This window comes from Lontra canadensis, unplaced genomic scaffold (genome assembly GCF_010015895.1).
Source record: "Lontra canadensis isolate GAN:19392208 unplaced genomic scaffold, GSC_riverotter_1.0 scaffold72, whole genome shotgun sequence".
NCBI lineage: Eukaryota > Metazoa > Chordata > Mammalia > Carnivora > Mustelidae > Lontra > Lontra canadensis.
Window position 1 is genome coordinate 447,011 of NW_022631066.1, and position 20,435 is coordinate 467,445.

The following is a 20,435-nucleotide window of genomic DNA, read 5'->3' on the forward strand; positions in this document are numbered from 1 at the left end:
AAGATAAAATTAAAAGCACCTTCAGAGACAAGCCAGAATACTCACAAAATTATGGCAATTAGAAAAACAGCAGACTTCTCGACAACAATAGAAGTCAGAAGGCAGCAGAACAGGATCTTTAAAAGGTCAAGAAAAAAACAAAATTTTGTGCCCCACGAAAGTATCTTTTGCTAGATGATAATGATGATAAAAAGAATGACGATAAAATAAAATATTTTAAATATAAGAACAGAGTTCCCTACCAAGAGACCTCAGTAAATGAACCTCCAAAGACTGTATTTCAGGAAGAATAAATAAAGGATCCTGGAAGGACAATCTAATGTGCAGCAAAGACAAAGATAAACCTGCATTTTTTTAATGCAAGCAAACACTTTTCAAAAATATTAATTATCATAATACTTTTTAATTTGTAGAATTAAAAAAAAGCAGAGGTGGACTTCCCCTCCAAACATAATGGAGGAACAAGGACCAGACTTACCTTGCTGCCTTAACCAAATAAAAAACTGGAAAAAATAAATAAAACATCATTTCACAACAGACAAAGCAGAATATTCCCTGGGAGGAAGAGAAAAATGAGGTAATTCCTATGACTGCCCTACTTTACTGCCTACAGAGACTTTTTCAGCATAGAAAGAGATAAACTAAGCAGTGTCCCTGAACTGAAGAGACAGGGATGGTAGTCCAGGAAGGCCAAAGTGGCTAGAATTCCAAGGAATTATACAGTTGATTGGATGTGTAGAAAATGTAATTAAACAGCTATTACAAATAAAACTTCCTATGTTCAAGAAACTAGAAAATGCTGCAAAGGGTACAAGGATGCCTCCTGAAAGGGGCATGTGGGTGGGTGCTGAGATGGTGTTAATGCAGCTCTCTGGAACACTGGAAGATGAGTGCTACCAGCTGTCCCAGCTGACTACAAGTGCCATCAAAACTCAGGAGAGGATGTGCGGGGCACTGGGGATCCTGCATGACACCAGCTGCAGTTCACTCTTAGAGCAGGAATAAAAAAGCATTTTGGAACCAGGAAGAAAAGCCTCTTCTTCATTCAGTGCCTCTCCAATGCCATCTACTGAAAAGCTTAACATTGTCCTACCTGGCAAAAGAGAAACACTCACAGGGCTCAGCTCCAGTATCACAAAGCAGGGCAAAAAAGGATGGATATGGAGAAAAGAGATAAATTGACAAGCGGTACAAAGAGTATATAAAACATTTAAATCTCTAGATTTCCACCTCTGTCATGGAAGATTCAACCTGAAGTTTCACTATTAAAAAATAGAACTCTCTTGGGGTGCCTGGGTGGCTCAGTCATTAAATTTTTAAAAAGATCGTAGGATCCTGGGATGGAGCCCCGCCTTGGGCTCCCTGCTCCATGGGAAGCCTGCCTCTCGCTCTCCAAATCCCCCTGCTTGTGTTGCGTCTCTCGCTGTCTCTCTCTCTGTATCAAATAAATTTAAAAAATCTTAAAAAAAAAATAGAACTCTCTTTTAGCTTTTGATAAAAGGACAATGAAAATATAACTAATGAATAGAAGCTCAACTCACCTGAGGTTTTATTAGTAAAATGTCACATCTCTCTGTTTTTAGACTTAATTTGTGGGCTTATAATTGAGATATCTTAGTAAAATATATGTTATCTAATCGAAACTACCAGATATATTACATATATAAAATAATATACATCTCTCATTATATTCATAAAATGGCTTATTTAAGTATGTATATGCACACACATACACAGGCACACACATACTTCACCATATTAGTTATCAAAGAAATATAAACTGAAGCAAAAATTAAGCACAAATTTTTTACCCATCAACTGACAAAAAATAACTAACGTCCAATACTAGAGAGAGTATGGGAAAAGGGAAGGCTAAAAACTGATGAAGATAAGCGTCTCCAATTACACATTTATATATACTGCAAAACCTGCTGTCAAGAATATAATCTAATTTTTAATTTGGTGGTTTGGTTGTGGAGGAGAATTTAGCTAAACAGTATTTGAAAAGTTCTCCATTTTTATGTCCAAAGAAAGAGTAATGCAGTTTTTAAAAGCAACATGTATTTGTTCATTCTTTCAAATCTAGATCAGTGACAAAAACACTTGACAATGGCAAAATGAGAATAATCACTAGTCAATCTGTAGAGCCACCTACTCCAAATTCTTTACACCCATTTTACAAAATGCATCTATCACAAATGGAAAACAATAGAAACTAAAGCACATAACTAAGTCATTATGGCATGTGCAGAGTTTTTATTTGATTCTAAAAATAATAGTTGATTATAGTATTTGTGATAATAGAAGTTCTCTAATAAAAATTAAAACCATCAATTTTAATTGAACCTCTATTCATTTTTAATTAGAGCTGCCTACAATGAGTAAATTAAATCAATGAAGTAAATTTTAAATGTAGTGAAATATAAAACAAATTAAGGTTAGACCTATAATCTATATACCCAGGAAGGTTTTCAGATACAAGGGAGAGTATCAGGAGTAAGTACTCTCTGCCTGTAATTTTCCATTCCTGAAGTAAGATGAAGCACCTGGCAAACTATGGTAGAATTCATCTAAATCTTTCTTACGGGTGTGATATGGTGACACCACCAGTGACCATAAGAGATGCTCTATTACAAGATTATGGTATTATGCATGAACTTAAACCGCAAGAACAGCCTTAACAATAAGGTGTATGAATACGTCATCAGCTATTGATTGGTGTGAATTCTTAATGAAGATGTAATCTACATTAATTTTTAAGAATATCTGAAGGGAGCCTGCTTCCTTCTCTCTCTCTCTCTGCCTGCTTCTCTGCCTATTTGTGATCTCTCTCTCTCTGTCAAATAAAGAAAGAAAGAAAGAATATCTGAACCTCAGCTTCCTCATCTATAAAACTGAAATGATAGTATCTTTTTGGACTGTTTTGAGGATTAGCTATACCTTTATATATATATAGATATTTATATACATACAATGTATATATATACATAACACATATGACACAGTGAATGGGCATCCAATAAACATAGTTATTCCAATTGACAATAATGAAGTAATTTTAATACAGCATAACAGGTGGCACATAGGAGAGGACCTGCTATGCCATGTGGCTTCTTGCCTTCATGGTACTCACAGTCTACCAGAGAAGACAGATATAAATACGTAATTATAAATAACTAATAATTTCAAGCAGACAAAATGCTATGGAAAATAGAGAATAATTATAGAGGATGTACTGTGCAATGCTTTTTACATATGTCATAGTATCGTTCCCATTTAAAGAAATGGGAGCATAGGTTGGGAAACAGGCAGTCTGAATCCAAAGATAGCACTTTAAACTACTATCCAACACTATATTTTAAAAAAAAAAGTAGTATGCAATACTCCACATACATTTTTTATGATGTTATAATCATAATATCATTTTTTAAATCACACTGGCAGCAGTGCAGATGATGAATTGGAGAGGAATAAAACTGAACACAGGAGAGTATTGGAAGCATCCAAGTGAGAAATGATTAGTACTAGAACAAAGTCAGTCGTAGTAAGAACGAGAGAAGAAAACAAACTGACGAGCTGTTGAGGTAGAATTGTGACTAGACATGAGAGTGAGGGAAAGGGAAAGCTCAGCACACGGCCACCAGAGAGACCTGGCTACCAAGCACTTTTATAACTGAAGATTTAACCAACCCTGACCCAGGAGAAAAGGCACAGGATTTCATTTCCACCCCTCCCCACTCATTCCCACCCTTAGCTATAACATATGCATCACTGCTGCAGAGATAACAAAATAGCATTGCATACCAATCAAATATTTAACCTATATTTAAAGAAAATCTCTGAAATCTTTCACTTAAAAAAAAATAAAAAATGATCTGGAATCTCTCTTTCAACAAAGAAATAGAATACTAAACGGACTTTTCATTTTACACATATACATGGTACTCATTTGGTCCTAAAAATATCTTGATTGAACACACAAAAAAAATGATGGCTACTGAATTCACAATCTGCTAACTAAAAACGAAAGTTAAGTAGCTTACCCAATGATAGAAGTAAAATTTCAGACCAATCCTCAGAAGAAAATTTTCAGGCATTACTTGATTATGCCATTTTTTTAATTAAGAGCATTAGCTAGACAGACAATGGGTCTTTTCTTGGACTTTAGGGCTGCAGAATTCTATACAATTATGCATGTTTTAGCATGTAAAATGATTTAATTTACATTTAAAATTCCAATATGAGGGGCATCTGGGTGGCTCAGTGGGTTAAAGCCTCTGCTTTTGGCTCAGGTCATGATCCCAGGGTCCTAGGATCGAGCCCCTCAAGGGGCTCTCTGCTCAGCAGGGAGCCTGCTTCCTCCCTTTCTCTCTGCCTGCCTCTCTGCCTACTTGTGATCTTGTGATAAAATCTTTAAAAAAAAAATTCCAATATGAGGGGCACCTGGGTGGCTCAGTCAGTTAAGTGTCTGACTTTTGAATACAGCTGAGGTCACAATCTCAGGGTCATGAGATTGAGCCCTGAGTCCAGCTCTGTGCTCAGCCTGGAATATGCTTGAGATTCTCTCCCTCTCCCTCTCTCTCTCAAATAAATAAATCTTTTTTTAAAAAAATTCCAAAATGAAAGTTGGAAAGGTAAAATACAATATATTCTATTCTTTGACATTTTGGTCAAATTTGTTAAAAAATTAAATCAAAATGAAAAATCTAAAAGTTTCTTTTTTTACTCAAATTATCTGAGAAGTGAAACAATTTGTGATGGTTTTACCTGGAATGCAGTCACTATAGTTAGAAATACACATGAGATTCAATATGCGGTATTTTATTTTAGATAAATTATTATAATTTTTTAAAGTTTTATTTATTTATTTGTCAGAGAGAGAGCACACACAAGCAGGCAGAGTGGCAGGCAGAGGCAGAGAGAAGCAAGCTCCCTGCAGAGCAAGGAGCCCAATGCGGGAATCTATCCCAGGACCCTGGGATCATGGCCTAAGCCAAAGGCAGTGGCTTAACTGACTGAGCCACCCAGGCATCCCTAGACAAATTATTATTTTGACTAATATTATTGTCTTTCTATCCTCTCCCAATTCTGAGGACAGTGGACTGAGTTCAGTGGAGCCTGAGGCTAAAATTAACAAGAGGGAAGATGGAGGGCAGAGATGGGGTATAGAAATCTGTCTGCAGAACCATCGAAGTAAGAAAGAGAAAGAAAGAAAAATCAAGAAGTAGAGTCAATGTCGGAATTATAAATACACTAGATCAGAGCTCTCAAACTTTTTGATCTCGGACTCTCTCTACACTCTTCAAAATTACCAAGAATCCCAAAGAACTTTTATTTATGTTGGTTATATCCATTGATATTTACCGTCTGGGATATTAAAACTAGGAAGTTTTGAAAATATTTAATAATTCATTTAAAAATAATGATAAGCCCATATCATGCAAGCATAAACAATGTATTTGTGAAAAATAAATATATTTTCCCAAACAAAAAAAAAAATCATTGTTTTACATTTCTGCAAATCTCTTTAAAGTCTGGCTTATTAGAAATCAACTAGCTTCTCATATTTCTTTCTGCATTCAATCTGTCTTTATATCATATCTTATGAAGCCTCTGTACACCCATAAGAGAATGGATAATTCAAAAGGCAAATAACGTTTTTGAATTTGTTATGGAAATAGTTTTAACATCACAAACTCCTTTGATAGGGTCTTGAAGTTCCCAGAGGTCTTAGGTCCTAGGACCATACTTTGAAAATGACTGCCTTACACAAACATATTTTAGAAGTGGCAAATAAAAGTGATTTGCAGACCAGCGTAAAAACAAAGCCCATAAGCATAGTGGCTCTTCTTACGCCTCTGTCCCCTATGAATTTGGGGCTTCAATAGAACTAAAATTTCAATGGAACCAAGCCTGTAGAGACCATTATCCATTATCTTATCTCCAACTGTAAATATAGAATCAACTCTATAGAATTTCCTCCAGATAATCATGGCACTGAAAGCACCAGCGGGAAAAACTGCTTTTGCCTGCATAAAACAGAGAGCGTCCTGACAAGCTAATAGTAAACACCTACTGAAATAATTACATAATCAAGATTAGGTCATGGCTTTACTTCAATACAACAGCTATGGTAAGATAATGGAAAGCACTGCTTATGGACAGTTCTCTTTCCTGAAGAGCTATAACATAGATAACCACACATTTAAAACAGTATGAAGATACTACTTTCTGGAGACAGAACATGAAACAAAAGCCTCTTAAAGTCTCCCCCAACTTATGAGTTCTTGAGTATTTTTATCCCATTGAAATGGGCTCTGATACATCTGACATTTCCCCCTTCACACACTTTTCTAATTGATGTACAAAAATTGCTGTAAATATCCATTTATATAGTTTTCCTCGTTTTTCCTTCTAATCCTTCTGTTTTCAGTGTTTGCATGCCACTTCCAGCCCTACTCTGGTTCCGCTTTCATCAGATTATATTTAGTGTTCCCCACATCTCTCCACACATCTATATGTGAGTTTACATTCTGAAATACAAAAATATAATTAAATGTCACACATTCTTGTGCATCATAAAGACAATAGCAACCCAAACTATGAATAAGCTGAAAGAGAGGGAAAACATAATGACTTCCAAAGACAAACAATTGTGAAATAGACACTTGCATATTACCTCAAGGGGAAAAGCACTTAAGTTATTTCAATACTTTAGGTTCTGCTTGTATCATCAACCACCCACTTGTTCTCTCTCAATCTATAAACCTTGGGGAGGGAGAAATAATGATAAATTGAAACTTTCCCTGGATAAATACATCTGAATGACTTCGCAAAGACACACACACACACACAAAAAAAAAAAAAATTAAGAAGGTGGTAAATAAGGCTTTTTCATTTAAAAGGGAAAAAAAAGATATCAAAGAATAGAGTTTAACTCTTGTATAATACAGTCAGTTACAGCATTCTAAATCAGCCAAGGGCTGTAGCTAGGCAACATGATTCTTCCCTGTGCTCAAAAAGGGGGCCGCCAAGCATCAGTAGCCTCATTGCTCACTGAAAGCTTTGACAAGTTTCCACCATATTTTATATAATTGTAGCAGAGGGAGTGCCAGATTAGATCTGATTTGCTGTCATAATGGGATTTTTCCCACATAAGCTAATGATGCAAAGCTATATTTAACTCCCCAAAAGTCACCCTCAAGCACTTACTGTATATTCTGATTGCTTCTCATATCGAGAATTGGACAAGTAGCAATTTTTCTGCTACTGAATATGACAAAAGCAAACGTTTAATAGGTAGATTTTTTTTCTCCTGATGAGCTCCATTATAAATTTAGCTACATATTCCAAATATGTTCACTGACGTCTCTCACCAAATTGAGAAGATCAAGAAAGTCTGTTACTTTGAGTTCATACCCATTGGTATATGCAAGTCGCTTCTCTTGCCCCAGCCTACTCTAGTTGGCTGAATATGCTGTTAATTTCCCACCTTTAGGCTGGGCGCCACTCTAACCCTAGGTCACAGAGAAGTTTGGGAGCATTTAAGGCATTTGTCTTCACCGACCTCTGTCTAAGGAGATGGATTATATCTCTTGAATCCTATTTCAAACTGGATATTTCTACCATCCCAAGTCATGCCATAACTTGAAACAAGATACCATCACTGGCAAGAAACTTCTGATGTGGCCACTCACACACCTACACGATGGAACCTTCTATATATTGGCTCCAATCCAAATCTGTGTGTGAGCTTGCCACGTCTTTTGGAAATTTGTGTTGGCACCCGGAGAATTAGATCAGTTCTACACACAAGATTCTAGCGTGCCTCCTAGCTGAGCTCCCATGCTTAAAACTACAACGCTAACAGTATCAGCCTATGGGCCACTACCATTTAGTAATTCTCCTCCCAAACAACCAATCATCACCTATACAGTAGTCCCTCCTTAGCACAGGGCATACATCCCAAGACCCCAGCAGATGCTTGAAACTGTAGATAGTACCAAACCCTATATATATGCCATGTTTGTTTGTTTTTTTTTTTACTGTACATAGATACTTATGGTAAAGTTTAATTTACAAGTTAGACACAGTATGATATTAACATTAATAACTAATAAAACAAAACAATTATAATAATATACTTTAATGAAAGTTATGTGAATAGGTCTCTCTCTTTCTCAAATATGTTATTGTATTCCATTCACCCTTCTTCTTATGATGATGTGAGATGGTAAAATGTCGATGTGAGGGGATGAAGTGAGGTGAGTGACCTAAACATTGGGGCATACTGTCAGGCTGCCACTCACCTTGTCTCAACAGGTCAGAAGGAAGACCATCTGCTTCTAGACCACAGCTGAATACAGGAAACTGAAAGTGAAAATGCAGATAAGGGGGGACAGCTGTACTACCTCTCTATAGTTTCAATCCCTGACCTACTATTTTCTGGTTTTACGACCTTAGTTAAGTTAACTTAAAGCTATTTTAAGTCTTAGTTTCCTCACCTAGAAAATAAGAACAAGCATACCTAGTTCACAGCATAATTATTAAGTAAATGTCTTATTATCATTAAATAATTATTTTCTTATACAGAAACAAAAAAACAAACTTGTATCAACAGGACATTTCCTTTTTGGGGATCTCACAGACTTTTCAACCTTGGGCTAAAGAAAACTTAGTTAACCAGCAAGTATGAACAAAAGTGACTGTACCTACAGCACTCGTGAGTAAGATCTTGTAAGAGTTTCATCTTTTTTTTTAGAAAAACATTTTATGTAGTGCATAAAGTTCATAAAACAGAAACCTATAAATCAAGACTTAATGGTTTATCTCAGATAAATAGGTAAATGATGTAGATAGAGGGACAGGTATAGATAGATCTATCTGAGAGTCCATTCACCTTGAATAGATGGTAGCACTGCCCTTTGCACATTATAATTCATAGACTTCAGAGGTCCCAATGTTAGGTCAACAGGTTCAAGGTTGATGATACAATCCAATAACATGGCATTATACAAAAGAGTGTTATTCAGGAGCAGATAACCAAAGATCTCGACCCTGTCACAGCTGAAAAAAAAAAAACAGGTTTATCTCCTACTCTAAGGTATCTGATTCCTTCATAAGTAAAGGAAGCAAATTAGCTTAAAGAAAGATTAATGACACTCCCCTGTACTGCCTCCTTTCTGCTCAGATTGTCCTGGATCAACAATCCAATGTTAGCTAAATATCTTTTGGCTTTTCCTTCTCACTTCCATCAAAATTACTAGTCCCGCATCACCATGCCCAAAGTGCTTAATGAGTAATTGGAAATCGAATCCTATAAGCCAGCTCAGGTGAAGGTGGCAATGATGAATAGTAGTTTGCTCTACCTTTCTCACAGAGAAAAATCAGAAAATCTCGGGTTTGGGAAATCTCAGCCACAACCACAGGCAGTGTGAGCGTTCAGGGCATTATCAATGCAAGGAAAATCAGAGTTTTTAGATAGAAGCACCTTTTAGTGTCTTCCTTTACAATATACTAGGAGTATAAAACCTTAGGGCTACAGACAAGCTTAAGAGGCATCAAGTCCAACTATACAGTCATGCTGCATGAAATTTTCATGAGCCCTGCAAAATTTTGTCAAGTGGTACCTTTCACTGTTGAAAATACTAAAGCCTATAGCATTCTCATCAAGGGGTCATTTTGGCCCTGTGTGATTAAACTCCAACATTCATATTTATAATTTCATATTTTAAATATATGTATTTCAATATTTTTAAAATTTCTGTGATTTTCTTTTTTTCTCTTTTTCAAGATTTTATTTATTTGACAGAGAGAGAGAGACAGCAAGAGAGGGAATACAAGCAGGGGGAGTGGGAGAGGGAGAAGCAGGCTCCCCGCCAAACAGGGAACCGTCAATCCCAGGGGACCACTATCTGAGCCTAAGGCAGATGCCTAACAACAAAGCCACCCAGGCACCCCTATATATTCTCAATTTTTGAATGACTCTGATTGTTAAAACATTCCATTTACACTGAGCTAAACAGAGCCTTCTGTTGTTCCTACTGGCTTACTGGTAAGTCACAGCCTAGCCCCTGGCTCCTTTCAGAAAAAAAAACATAGTCACATAATAGCTACTTTCATGTTTGAAAACAGTTGTCAGATCATTCTCCTCCCTGGAAAAACATCTTTAATTTCTTTGAGTCTTCAAAAAACAATATTTCAAAGCCCTTACTAATACTATCACTCAATTTCTATATTCCTCATCACACTGTTCGAGGTATTTTCTGTTAAGTTTAGAATCCAGTAAAATGTGAACCTCTCGACATCTCGAGAAAGACGTACAACTAAGACTGGCTTTTGCTCTTGCTGTTGCACAGCCAAAGCATACTACGGACCCATACTGAACTTTCAACTGTTCTCTCAAATACTATTGTTTGCATGTGCTACAAATAAACCATTTTATTCTTCCTGTGTTTGAAAAGATAGATTTTTGTGCTCGTATTCAGGATCTTACCTTTGTTCCTATTAACTTTCATTGATAGAGATGTCCATTTCTCCAACTCAGCAAAATCCTTCTAGTCTCTGATTTTTAACTTCTGATGTATTTGTTATTCTTAATTATTCGCCACCTATATTATTTTGCAAAGAACTGATGAACTTTCTGACCAGCACAAGGCTCTACAACAAACTGCTACAAGCTTCACTGTTAACATCGGTCCATTTAATCACTTCCTATGTATAGCTTTAGACTTAAACACAAATCCAAAGCCTAAGCTTAATTCCTCCTTTCAGTGTGAGAGATGCGACATTTTTACAGTTGTTACTTAATGCAATACCTCTATACCATGTCTAAAGTGACACCAACACAGGACAATATCCCATCATCTCAGCTACCCAATTCCCAAAGTTAAATGTGCTTTGGAATCTAAAACTCCCCATACATGCTCACTCCTAATCCAAAGTAGATTTATCCCATTATATGTTTCCTAGAAAATAACGAGAAATATAAGATAGTCATATAAAAAAAAAATGTGCTCTGGGATGCCTGGGTGGCTAAGTGGTTAGGCATCCAATTCTTGATTTCCACTCAGGTCATGATCTCAGGGCTGTGGCGCTGAACCCACTTTGGTCTCCATGCTCAGCAAGGAGTCAGCTTGAGGTTCTCTCTCCCTCTCTCCCTCTGCCCCTCCCCCTGCTAACTCATATGCATGCTCTCTCTCTCTCTCTAAAATAAATAAGTTTCAAAAAAATATGTTCTGGAATCAAACAAATCTGACCTCTAATTCCAATTCTGCCCATTACTAACTGTGTGATTACAGGCAAGTTATTTAACCTCTCTAGGCCTACCAGTCTCTTCGGTCAAATGGGGATTATAAAATTAATGCACATAAAACATGTGGAACAAAGCATGTAGAGCAATTCTTGACCCGAAGCAAGTGCTACTAAGTAGCTGTACCCATTATTGGTATTAATATTAAAAAGAAGCTTTATTTTTAAGATTTTGATAAAAATCTTGAGTTGAAACAACAGAAAAGTGAAACCCATCCATTAGTCTTTACTGTGGATTCATCCACTTCCAACTGTAACCTTTGATTTGGGGAGGTTGTTTGCATTGACAATCCTCCCTGTGAGCCAAAAATGAAAAAGTAGCCTCTGAATATAACAACGAATCTGCCACCTTCTAATAGATACTCTCGGGATTCTTCAAATTGACTGTCTCCATCCTCCTCTCCCCAGCTCCATAAACTTCTACACAGAGGTACCAGGAACAATGAAAATATAGATTTTTTTTTTTCCCTTGAGACTGCATGTGCCCTCTCCCTTTCAGTCTACCCAACTACTACAAATAATGAGCTCCCTTATGCAAATCACTCTGCACATAATTCCCATAGTTACAAATTTCACTTCTTAAAATTAAAAGGAATTATTTGGGGGGTAGGAAAGGAATAAATGAAACAAGGTGGGATCAGGAGGGAGACAAACCATAAGAGACTCTTAATCTCACAAAAGAAACTGAGGGTTGCCAGGGGGAAGAGGGGTTGAAAGAGGGGGGTGGGGTTATGGACATTGGGGAAGGTATGTGCTATGGTGAGTGCTGTGAAGTGTAAACCTGGCGATTCACAGACCTGTACCCCTGGGGCTAATAATACATGATATGTTAATAAAAAAATTTTAAATTTTTTTTTTAATTAAAAGGAATTGTTTTCAGGGGGAAAGAAGTTTGGCTGCTTCATACTAGTTTTCTATTCATCTACTAATACATTCCAAAAAGACTTTCTTGCATAATGTCACTTCTCTCTATCCCAAAAGTCTTATTATTCCTGAAACCATGCTGGAAGACTTCATTATTTTCCTTACTATAGATCATAGATACCATAGATATCATTCCACATCAACAAATGAAGAATGATGTTTTAAATAGTATTGTGCTTTTTGCCTACATCATAACTTATTTAACCAATTCGTATTATTATACATTTAAGGTATTTCTAAATTTTTATTATAACAAATAATACTGTAATAAGTAATCCAGTACATATACACTTAGGCCAGTTTTTTAATATTTCCTTATAAAGCTTATTCAAAGTAGAAGTGAAAGAAAAAGAACAGATGGGACAAAGAAGAATGCAATTCTTTTTTTTTTCTTTTTTTTTTTTAAGATTTCATTTATTTATTTGACAGAGAGAGAGAAAGTGAGAGAGGAAACACAAGCAGGGGCAGAGGGAGAGGGAGAAGCAGGTTTCCTGCTGAGCAGGAAGCCCGATGTGGGGCTGGATCCCAGGACCCTGGGATCATGACCTGAGGCAAAGGCTGGCACTTAACAACTGAGCCACCTAGGCGCCCCAAGAATGTAATTCTTAATGGTGATACATTTTTACCATATTTCCAGAAAGTCTGAGAAAAATCTGCATCCCTATCAATAATTCATGAGAATGTCTATTTTGCAAAAACCTCACCAACACTGAGCATTATAATTTTTTTTTTTTTTTTTACTGTTTGCCAATTCAATAGGTAAATTCTTGCACTTCTGGAAGATGTGCAAAGACTTGTCTTTTAGGATAGGGATTATTCATTCCTGTGTCTCAAAAATTAATGTATGGTATTTTAGTCACTTAGCAAAGTTAGTATTTAGAAAAGTTAAAGTCAATTGACATATTTTTAATCTCCCTGGTTCCCTCTAGAATGGAATGATTTCTTTTCAATTATGGATTTCCTCTCTCTTGGTCACCACAGTATATCTCAAGACACTAAAACAGTGCTTGGCATATAGCAGTTGCTAATAACTTTACATTGAATGAATGAAAACAATGAATTTGAATTAATCTATTGGAAAATGTGTCCCATGTAAAAGAAAACATCTGCCTTGTTAATTATAATAATAAGTATCCATAAGAATAATTGTTCAGCAAACTTTTAAAGTGGGCCTCAAACAAAGAAACCCAGGATACCTATTTAGAGGTGAACAGACTAATGTCAGAAGTGGGCAGCATAAGGCAATGCTCGAAATAGCAGTCCAAGACTTGACCAGAACCTAACATACAAACCAGCTTTCAACTAGGCATAAGGAAAAACGTACAGTATTCCAATAGTGATTTTAGATTTTCCTATCAGTAAGTGATTCCCTTATCCCCTTGTCCTTCTTCATCTCTGTCTCTGTCCCTGTCCCTTCCCTGCATCTCTCTTTCCCCCAACCACAAGATGGCGGTGGCCACTGCTGAACTCTTGGCCAAGGTGCTAAAAACATCTTTCTGTAACTGAGAAAGTCAGATTTCCCTTAAGGGACTTTTAGGTACCTTGGTACTCTTATTTGGGAATAGTAACCCTACTATGGGAACAATTCCAGAATATCTAGTCCAAATAACTCTCAGGAGCATACTGAAAAGCTCTGGAAAATATAATCAGTTTCTAATAATTTAAGAAAAAAGGACTGTGTAACAAAATCAAACAAGTTAGGGCTTTACGAACTTCAGAAACAAATGGGAATCCATATAGTAGTGGTATGGCCTTTTTTTGTTAAGCCTAGTAAAGCAAGGATGCTTGACTAGATCAGGGACTATTTAGCCCAGGAGAAAGAAGAATTCGAAGCAGACTGACAGCAATCTTCAAATATCTGAATGAATGACTACTAGCAAGAAAAAAAATCTTAACTCTATTTTTGGGCAATTCCAAAGGGAGAAATCAAAAGCAATGGCTGTATGTTAGAGGGAGGCCATCTAGCAAGAGTGGGCTGCCTCCATTAATTCAACAAATGTGTCAGGTACTGCAAAGCACCAATGAACACCTGATCATTGCCCTATATTCTAGCAGGAGAGTATGAGTTCACATTAACCACATTTTATATTAGTCATGAAGGGAGAAAGAAGTTTTCCTACAAATACAGAATAAATTTAAATATCTAAAAGATTTCCAGTATTTACTTTTCTCCATTTACTGAAAGATTTTTACAGTTTTCAGGGTAAAATAATGGCATTAAAAATCTGCAAGTTTCTTAATATTTATTTTCTTTTTTTAAAAGATTTTATTTATTCGTTTGAGAAAAAGACAGAGAGAGAGAATGAGCAGGCGGAGAGGCAAAGGGAGAGGGAAAAGGAGGCTCCCCACTGAGCCAGGAGCCAGACATGGGGCTCGATCCCAGGACCCCTGGATCATGACCTGAGCCAAAGGCAGACGTTTAACCATCTGAGCCACCCAGGCGTCCCTCTCAATATTTATTTTCAATTGAGATAATACAGTAGATTGTAAGAATGCCTGCATAAGCCAAAATTCATTTCAAGTTTGTCCTTAAACATCCCTTAGTAGGTCTGAAAGCAGTGTTACTATAAGAGGAAATTCAGATTTGAAAGATTTCAATAATCTATGTGTTTCTACTACACTGTAAGTCAGACCATAGTCTAAAACACAGATGCCCCCTACACTGTTCAATATAGTAGCCTTGGTTACATGTGGCTACTATTCATTTGAAACCAGGCTAGGAAGGACCTGAATTCTTCATTTTGTTTAATTTGAACTGCTTAACATTTCAAGAGCCATCATGTGGCTAGTGACCATCGTAGCAGCAGACTTCTAGAGACAGGTGAACAATAATATTTGTAAAGCAGAACCTTTCTAGAGAAAAGATTAAAGAGAAAAGAAATGATTGGTGAGATTGCAGCCATAAAATGAGAACTAACATACAGCTGTTTCTATGCAATTTCACTCAGTCAAATTGAATTCGGTAAGAGATTTCTGGAAAAGCACTTTAAACCCTTTTGCAATGAAATTAGTAAGCTACACTCTGTATATAGGACAGCTTCCAAAAGAGAATGATTAACTCCTTCTGCTTTCCTTAGATTTTTACTTTAAATTTCTTTTCTTGCATACTAAATGATACCTTTTCCTACATTTTTAACTTTCTAAAAATATATCTTTAGAGATTAATTAACTTAGATCCAATGGGGTAGTAAAGAGTTACAAGTGGGTTCCCACCTAGTAGTAGAAAACAGAGATATCCGAAAACTATCTTAGAACTATATAAAATCCCTGGCTGAGCTGACAACACAATCACTCAGGTGACTCTAGGAAGAACAGTAAAATGATAAACTCAAGCAGTAGTCTCCAAAGCAGAGGACCAAAGAGGTTAATTGGCATACAAAAAGAAAATAGAACTATTTATATTTAACATCTTTTATTTTAAAAATGAGAAATCAAGCTTTACTAATTTAAGACTTGGAGAGACATCAATGCTCTTACTCAGTCCACATGTCATAAGACCATAACACTGGTAAGTCCCTTGAGGTATCCTGAAGGAGAACTAGGAGTTCCCAGGTACCAATATCAACAGTGGTTAACTGGTTCCTTCATTTACTCTCAAATTTCAATGTGTTACCATTTACGTCTGACCATCTAAGTGGATTTACAGAGTATATTATTTCACACAGTAAAATATTTACAATTCTTCAAAACGACATGGTGTGTGACCTGGAAAACCTTTTCCCACACAAAGATTTTCCGATTATCTCAAAGGGAACTCCTTGTTTCTAAACTCAAAGACTAGTTATGCATGACTCTTTTAAAGAAAAGAAAATGCCCCAAATTTGCTGACCTGCTCTGTGATGACAAGTGGTTGTCAGTAGTGCCTGTGCAGCAGGTATTTTCAAAAGTACATCCAGGCTGTTCCTTCAAAGTAAAAGTGACAGTCTAACTATCCATTAGAAAGCCACCTGAAGTGAGCATTTTGAAAATGCATATTTGGAAATGTTTTCAGCGTTATGCGGTTTTCGTTGCCAGAAACTATAAGTACTCATTAACCATATAGTTTAAAGTTGGAAATAAAATTTCTTAATCTGTTTAAAATATTCCTCACAAAAGCGTGAGTGGACTTTTTAACCTATTCCCTTTAAAATATTAAAATTCCCAGCTTTCCCAATAGTTTGTAAGGACCAACTGACATCAGGTTAGATGAAAGACTGCCAGCTGAATTTTGTAAAAACCTGTACAAAACTGAAGAATGAACCCTGCCTTTAGCAAACGTAGTCAACAAATTATTTCTTCAATTCAGAATGACATATCCTTGTGAGGCATATTTTTAACTATGACAGACATTAAAACAAAGTATAAAAATAAACTGAACTGAGAGACCTATAATCATTGCATTACTAAGTATTCAACTAAGATTTTAAAAAATGATGAAGCATAATTGTCAATCAGTTAATTTATTGTTATCATTAAAGATATAATATTTATAATACATAATATACATTAAAATATTATTTATCTTTATCTCAACCTAAGTTTTCAATGAATGTATAGAATATATAAATATAAGAAAAAACTCATATTTTATAGATTAAAAATACACATATACTATGGATGGATACTTAGAGCATTTTTACTAGTAGAATATAATCAAAAAATTTCAAGGTCACTGTCCTACTTTAAATAGTGATTTTTAAAAAATCCTTATAATGGAAACAAAGCAAAAGAAAACCTTTAAAACAAAAATGAATATCAATTTATTTTAGCATTTTTTAATAAACTATTCTGTAAGAAAGGATTTGGTGTACTCAGCACAAACAATGATATGAAAATAGGCCAAGGATTATTTAAATGAATACTGACAACATGATCAAGTCCCTGTTGCAATGATCTGGATCACTTACAAAAACAGCCAGAACAATCCTACAATCCAGTTCAGGATGCTGGTTCAGATCCTGTTTTACTTTGCCCTTCAAAAAATACTAAGTGGCTTCCTAGTTCCTGTAAGGACCCAAACTCACTGAGAAATTATTTTCTTCACAAATAATTCCATGCCCTTCTAAAATATTCCTGAGGCTTTTGTCATTGGTCACATGCCACGTACCTATTTCCAACATCAGACTCATTGTTCTGGTTTACAATACCCTGAAGGCTAAAAACTTAACACACCAGAAACATTTTAAAAGTGAAAAGTTTGCCTCAATAAACTAAAATGTGTGACTTCCACTAGCGTTTGTAAGAGAAGAGTATTAAACATTGGCAAGATAAAACCCACAATAAATATGATGAGTATCTCTGTTTCTAACGATATGGATATTCATCAAGATAGGCTCTTACACCCTACAAATGTCATGTTAACGACTTCCCAACATAAGCCAGTTTACACAGGGATCCTTGGGGTCCATAACAGAAAATATGTGACTGGAGGGCCAGTGAGATAAGAAATACCCAGGTGATTTTTCTGTTTTCCCAAGCACCAAAAAAGTCAAGAGAAGCCAATTCCTCATCTCCAACTCACATCGGTACAGGGAAGGTCTGAAAGACCACTACTAGTCCCTCGACTGAGGATGTGGTATGGAATTATTGCAGATGCCTAGAATGACCAGCACCAACTACAGGAGCTTAAGGAAGCCCAGCAAAACAGTGTGAAGAGCTCCATGGCAGTCCTGTATGAGTCGGACTACCCACCAAGGGCCTCTGGGGCCCAAGCCAGGACACCTATGTCTCCCACTCCCAATTCTAGCACCTGGCAAGGGAAGGGAGTGGAGAGATGCAGAGTCTAAGTCAAAATCTGCATTTTGTACATTCACTGTTTATTGATGTTATTTTTGATCACTGATCCCCTTTTGACAACATTTTTAAATGAGATTGATTGAACTGTTAGTCTTGTAGAATACGTTTTCGCAGTTTTTCCTATAGGAATCTAATAAATATAATGCTCATATACACAATGCAAAATGTTACACATTTCAATGTAATCCTTCTTAGCCAGAACAGAGGATAACATTTTATCTTGAAATAATTTAGTGTATTTCAAAGCTTTAAAAAGACACAACACCCAGAAAATTAATCCTGGTACAATGAAAATAAATCACTCAGAAAGATAAAGAGATTCTTGCAATATAACTGTCTAGTCAAATAGATGTGTTGTAAGGAAAACAAATAAACAAACAAACAAATACACCAAGATTATTAGAGGCAAGCAGCAACTGTAACAAACTGAAAAGTGAATCCCGCCATGCTTGTAGAAAGCCTGCTTATTCCAACCACCCAGGAGCCCCAGTGAAACAAGGCTATACAGAAATAGTCACACTACAACACCCCTGAAGAAAAAATTCCACCCTGGCTAAAAGACAAACTTAAATGGTTATATGCTATTGGCATAGAGATAATAATCAGGCTAAAGATGTTCACTAGACCAGTGATTGAAATTCGTATCTTTACGAATTTGGGTGACAGAATCACCCAAAGGGAAGTGGAAACTCAGGAAAGTTCAAAATCAAAAGAACAAAGAGTGAAAGGAAGCAAAAAGAGGACCTTGAACTTCTATGAATTGACAAAACCGAAACATTTCACTTACATAATCTGAGTCCCAATTTGGGGGTGGGGGTAGTGAAGGAAATGAGGGCTGTGTTGAGGGTTGGTTTGTGGAGATGTACAGAAATGTGGGAGGGGATATGGGGATGTGTGGGACTGTATAGGGAGCACTAAGATAGTGAGTGTTACAGGGATATTTGTAGGGGTGTGTGATGGATTTAGAGAGATGTAGGGAGTCATGAGGTTTTCTAAAGGTTTTAGGGGTTAGGAAGGTTGAAGAGTATTGTGGTAGAGCACCATGTATTGAATCATTATATTGTACACCTGAAACTAATGTAACACTGTCTATTAACTCTGCTGGAAGAAAAATAAAATAACAACAAATAACAAATAAAGAGCATCATATTAGAAAAAATATACTATATAAAACCACCTTTTGCAAGAACAAAAAATTAAAATTGAAGATTTAAATTACTATATTTATGGCAATCTCCCCTGTATTTTAAATAAATTAAGCTGACTTTCCTCACAAATCCATGGACTCAAAGTTGGGACAGTTCAAGTATTTATTTAGGATCAGAAGATTTATTGTACAGTTGTTTCACAGCGTTTTGGGACCTGAGAGATAGATTATTGAAAATGAAATCAGGATGTCATCACATTTCTTCTTTCAAACTACAAAAGACAAGTAACAGTCTTATTTCCAGAAGTATGATCTCTTTGACTATTTTTTTAAACCAATCAGAGTCCCATGAAATCAAGCACAGACAAGAGATTAAAATTGGAAAAACATACACAAATACACATATTTCTTATCCTGGTCCCTGAATAGTTTTCTTTTTGTTCTCAAATTTGCCCTGCCATACTTTATCACTTTTCTAGCAGATGGCAGCATGTCTGATTGTACAGCATCAGTGTTTCAACAAGCATTATACCGCATAAAAATATGCATAATCTGGTTGACCCCTCCTGGGTTTCTCACTTCATGGTTATTTTAATTTCTAGCCCATTTTGAAGAATAGGGTCAGCCTTTGACTTGCAAACGTTGGACATATTTTAAGTTTCAGCTTTCTCTTAGTCCCCAAATGAACAGTTATTGTGCACAAAATTTTCTACCCCTTTCAGTTCATTTAGCAACAATTCAGAACTGCATATGAGACTTTTCTTTCCCAGTAAGCTGCATCTTGTTTACTTACCCATGTAAATACAATATAATTCTCAAGTTATACATTTCTGAGCTTCTGATTTCAGAGGATTTTATCTTCAGGTTCTTACCTCTGAATTGTTAAGGTGACATTTGTGAGTTCCTGAAAACCAGCCATCACTTGAACATTGGTCAATGTCCACTTTCTGAAGATTTATGTCAACTTTCATAACACCCCTTAAAAACAGAGAAAGATAGGAGCAAATTAATCTGAGCCCTTATAATTTCTAATTCTGTATCCCATCCCAGAAATTAGACAAATCAACATCAAGAGTGCACTAAAAATGTTCACATTGCCCACTTATATTCAACTAAAGTGTACCAAGTGAAGATAGGGACACGATACAACAGAATCAGCAAGTATTAGTTTTACTTAAGTCCCTGTATTGTTCACTGTCTTCAGCTCCCTGCGTAATGTGTGGCACATAGAGGTGCTCAATAAATATTTGTGGATTGAGTAAACTCCAGTTAGTATTGC

General features: G+C 36.1%; 1 protein-coding gene across 1 annotated transcript in view; it reads right to left on the reverse strand.

The window, feature by feature from the left end:
* GPR158 (G protein-coupled receptor 158) overlaps positions 1-20,435 on the reverse strand; it is a 403,983-nt gene that overhangs the window by 352,259 nt on the left and 31,289 nt on the right. Inside the window, exon 2 of the mRNA XM_032880798.1 lies at positions 20,029-20,134. Within this exon, the coding sequence (XP_032736689.1) occupies positions 20,029-20,134 (106 nt within the window). The remainder of the gene's footprint in view (positions 1-20,028; positions 20,135-20,435) is intronic.